Consider the following 4,380-nt stretch of genomic DNA (forward strand, 5'->3'; position numbering starts at 1 on the left):
CCCGAGTCACGGCGAGCGGAAGGGGAGCGTCTGCGTGACACACACACACACACACACAAACCTCTCCCCTCCTCCTGGGCGCTTCCAGTCGCTGCCGGCATGGGGAACATAACTTGTGTTCCTCAGGCACCTGGGAGGCTCAGGGGCTCTTTCAGAAGGAAGCCTTCGCTGAAGAAAGAGTAAGTACGCTCGCTTTTACTTGGGACTTGCTTTTCAAGTGGGGCTGGCTTCCCTCCCGACTTTTCCCGGTGCGATGCACCGCGCAGAACTGGGCTGGCAGTCGAGCCCTGCTCAGGAAACCCAGGAATGATTTACGTGCTCAGCAGAATCGGGTTTTCGCATGGTTTTGCGGGGTGCTGGGCAGCGCCAAACGCGATCCGCTCCCCACAAGTGCTGGGGAAGGAATGCCAGGGCTCTGCCGGCGGAGTATCCCAGCGACGCTGCCCCTGGGAGGAACGCGATTTATTTCATTTCACTTTGAAAATTAAACCCCCCCTCTATGGGGCAGGCAGGGCAAGGTGCAGAATGCCTGACACTCCTTGTTTTCACCTGCAACTTTTTTTTTTTTTTTTTTAATTCGCGACGCCCAGAGTTGCGGCGCTGTGTTGTGAAAAAACAACGTTCACGCTCCTCTCGCTTCAGAGAGAAAGCCCCAAATCCCAACATTCTTACCCATACCATTTGACTTGCGGTTGTAACCCTGAAAGAAGACACAACAGAAAATGTCTGTGAAATCCTCTGGGGACTTCAGTGCCGGGCTGGCCAGGGCAGCGTTCAGGTACCCCAGCGATGGACGGCTGTCCCAAAATAGAGCCGAGCAAACTTCGCTGCGCCCTGCCATTCCCGCTGCCCGTGCTCCCATCAGCGCAGTCACAGTGCTGCCGGTACCTGAGCGCCCGCGAAGCGGAGCCCTCCCCATCCCGAGTGCTCAGGGCTGGAAAGGAGCTCTGTCGGGAACCGGGGTGATTCCTCACCAACCCCGTTTACGCTGGATTCAGCATATTTGTTGAGCTTTGAGACAAACTCCATAAACTCCCCTAGGCTGAGGGGTCTCTAATCCAGAGGAGACGCTTGAAACTGTCCCCTTGGTCTCCTGTGCTGCCATAAATTGAGAGCAAACCTATAGGAGTCCGTGGAGCTGCTGTGGGGTAAAAAAGAGGGGATCAGTCGGGGAATTTGGCCCCTGGAGGGCTGACATCAGGCTCCCCTCAGGGGAGCAGCCAAGCCCCAGAACACCTCCTGTCCCCGCTGACTCCCGGCTTCCCACGCTCGTGGCTCTCCGCAGAGATAAGCCTGATTTCTGCTGAACTAAACGCTGCAATCTGGTTGAAAGAGAGAGCAACTGCTGGGAAATCCCGACAAAGCAGTCCCAGTGCTTCTTAAACGGCGTCGGGAACTGCTCGTTAGCGGCGTGTGTGCGAAGAGAAGCTGGGGGCCTTGCTGGGAGCGGAAAAAAGGGAAAGAGAGAGGAAAACCACAAAGATAGAAATAAAACCTGTTTGTGAGTATACGGCGGTGTATGTGTACATACGCATCGCCACGCCAGGGGCTTTGCAATAGTTGTCAGGACTGGATTTGGTCTTTGTATTTTGCAATGGAACATCTGGTCCCTCCGCTGATTTGGAGACACAGATGAGCCTAGCTGATCATTTGGTTATGCAAAGGCATGTAAAAAAGGAAAAAAAACACCAACAAGTGCAGCATGAACCCCATTACAATTCTCCCAGGTTGTTTATCAGCCCTTTGCTGGGCTGGGATGATTAGAAAGCCCGTGACAAATTGCTTGCTTAGCTTTCTGGCTTCCTTATTTCTGGGCAGAATTCACTATGCATCAGCCTAGGTCTGTGTTTGCATGCGTGTTTTGTTTTTTTTTTTTCCTCCCCTCTGTAGACAAAATGGCAAGAAAAAACTGCCCAGCTTTTTTGGTATAGAAGGAGGGCGGGAGAGAGAGACGACCACAGACAAAATCCTGCAGTATATTCCAGGAAAGGCAAGTACGAACACATTCAACCCCCCTCCCCACACTCCCAGAGATTATTTCCACCCACCCCAAGGACAGCGTAAGAGGGATGGTGGGTCTGGGGGCGGCAGCAGGTCTGTCTCAAGGGGATGGAGGTCACACCTGCAGCCCAGGAAGGGACGAGCCCCGTGCCCTTCGCTGTGCTCCAGGGTCCCCGTGCTGGTGTTGAGGGGACCTGCCATCAGCCAAAACGCGTGACGGGGTGGGAGGGTCGTGCTGAGAGCGAAGCCGGCAGCACGGTGGGAATATCCCACACCCCCTTTTCGCTCTTGGTTCTTTTGTTTCTGGGTAGCCTGTGAAGGAAGGGAAAATCCGAGCGAGCATTCAAAGGTAGGATGATTCATTCCCACGCTGGAATGAGACGCAGCGAGGCAGCGTGTTAGCAATAAGCCTTGGGAAGGTAATCAGGAAGGGCAGGTCTGTCCCAGGCACGTACCAGCCTTGTGGCCATATGGCCCGTTTCCCAGAACTGCTCAGGGAAAGCAGAGGTGAAACGATGAACCCCAGTAGGTTCGCTCGGTGCCTTTGGGTGGGCCGGGGATGTGCGTGCATCTCCCCCACTGCGTGGCAAATAGGGTATGTGGATATAGGGGAAGGGGAAACTGAGGCAGAGGCTCAGAGGTGGTTTCAGAGGTGGTCAGCAGCAGGACGTTGTCTCTTGGGTTTCAAGCTGTTGGCGAGGTGTATTTCCCTGGCGATGAGGTGCTTGTCAAGGGCTCGGTGAGCTGCAGGACCCAGTTCGGAGCAGCCCTGGGTTACTTCGGGTTGCTGCAGAGATTCGAACGTCTGCTCCCCACGAGCAGGGACCCTGCAGGCCCTTTCCATTCAGGTTCTCCCAGGTTGGCCCTTTCCATCCCAAAGGACCTTTGCTTTTCCTCATGTGAGCCTGAGAAGGGAGCAGGACTGGGATCCTGCTCCTGGCTTGTGAGGAGGCCGTGGGTGAGTGCCGTCCTCTCTCTTGGGGGACGTGTCCTGAACTGTACGGGTGGGGAGCACAGCAGAACTGGGACTGTTCCACGGTCCTGCCCGTTATTTGTGAATGAGAGTCACGGGCGTGTGGCACACGCGTGGTTCCCTGCGGGATTCATCCGGGAGGGTTGGGCAGCACTTGACGGGACCAGGTCCCAGATGAATCCTGGATGCTTCCCCTGGGGAAGCGGGAGAGCTGTCGTGTTAGCGGATGCTGGAAAATGAATCCTGCAAGCTGACAGACCAAAGGTCACGGAGAGATAATTCATTCGGGAGCACAGGAGAGTGTGGGATCTCTTCAGGGAAGGCAGGAGGGTGGAGCAGTTGTTTAGATGTTACCCTCGCCTGGGGCAGATAGGATTCAAACTCCCTGCTCAGCCACAAGCTTCTTGTGTGGCCTGGAGAAAGCCTTGCCTTGGTCCCTTTCCCACTCCCATCTTTCCAGGAGAAACACCTCCAAGAGCGGGAGGTGATCCGCTGCTGCGGGGCCAGGTTAGAGAGGAGCCATCAGCACAGGACTCTTCCAATGCAATCTCAGAGGAGATGGGGTTGCCAAACCTCTGGCCATGGCAGATGGTTTGGGACTGGGGCAAGCGACATCCCTGAGAACCGGGCCCCCTCTGGATCCTGCCACGAGCAGCTGGCACACAAAACCAGCGCCTTCTGCCCCATTTCCCACACTTGCCAGTTACGGCTTTCGCGAAGCCTTAGCAGAAGTGAGGGTGGGTGGGTGGGGGAGATGTGGCAGAAGAGCAGTGCTTCTCATTTGCTTCTTTTATCATTAAACAGCAGCTTTCGGAGCCCCAGGGCACCAGCCTCGCAAGGCTGAGCTCTTCCTGCTGCCAGGGTTAGTGATTCAGCTGGGAGTCACTGGGGTCTGCAGGGGCTGAGGCGGGTTAATTATTAACTTGCTCTACCTGTAGGATGAGGCATCCGAGACAGAAGGAGAGAGCTAGAGAACATGTCAGGGCACTTGCGCTGCCGGAGACCCGCTGCTTCACCAAACCCTGAGAGAAAGCGGGTTTCCAATGGCCTGGGCCGCCCCGAAGCCAGCTAACGGAAACGGGGCTCATCAGGATGGGGTTGGGGGAGGAGAGCGCTTGCCACCAGCACAACCCAGCCAGGGGAGCAAACAGCGAGCTGGGGAGGACTTCAGAGGAACGCTAAATGCTAGTTGCCTTTCATTTTGGCTGCACGCTGAGGCATCGCCATGGTTTCGGGGGGTGCATGGGCCAGGGAGAGAAGTGATGCTCGTGGAGGAGGCTGTGACAGCTCTGGTCCCCAGATGGGACATCGTGGGGTTCCCAGTGCTGCTTCTTGGGGGATGGCCAGACACAGGCCATGGTGGTGGCTGCAGACCTGTCTCAGGGAGGGCAGGGATGCGGTTATGG

General features: G+C 56.1%; 1 protein-coding gene across 1 annotated transcript in view; it reads left to right on the plus strand.

The window, feature by feature from the left end:
• The first annotated feature begins 99 nt into the window (after nucleotides 1–99).
• PLEKHN1 (pleckstrin homology domain containing, family N member 1) overlaps nucleotides 100–4,380 on the plus strand; it is a 26,345-nt gene continuing 22,064 nt past the window's right edge. Inside the window, exons 1-2 of the mRNA XM_009889656.1 lie at nucleotides 100–179; nucleotides 1,891–1,990. Of these exons, the coding sequence (XP_009887958.1) occupies nucleotides 100–179; nucleotides 1,891–1,990 (180 nt within the window). The remainder of the gene's footprint in view (nucleotides 180–1,890; nucleotides 1,991–4,380) is intronic.

The sequence above is a fragment of the Charadrius vociferus genome, unplaced genomic scaffold (genome assembly GCF_000708025.1).
Source record: "Charadrius vociferus isolate BGI_N301 unplaced genomic scaffold, ASM70802v2 scaffold477, whole genome shotgun sequence".
NCBI lineage: Eukaryota > Metazoa > Chordata > Aves > Charadriiformes > Charadriidae > Charadrius > Charadrius vociferus.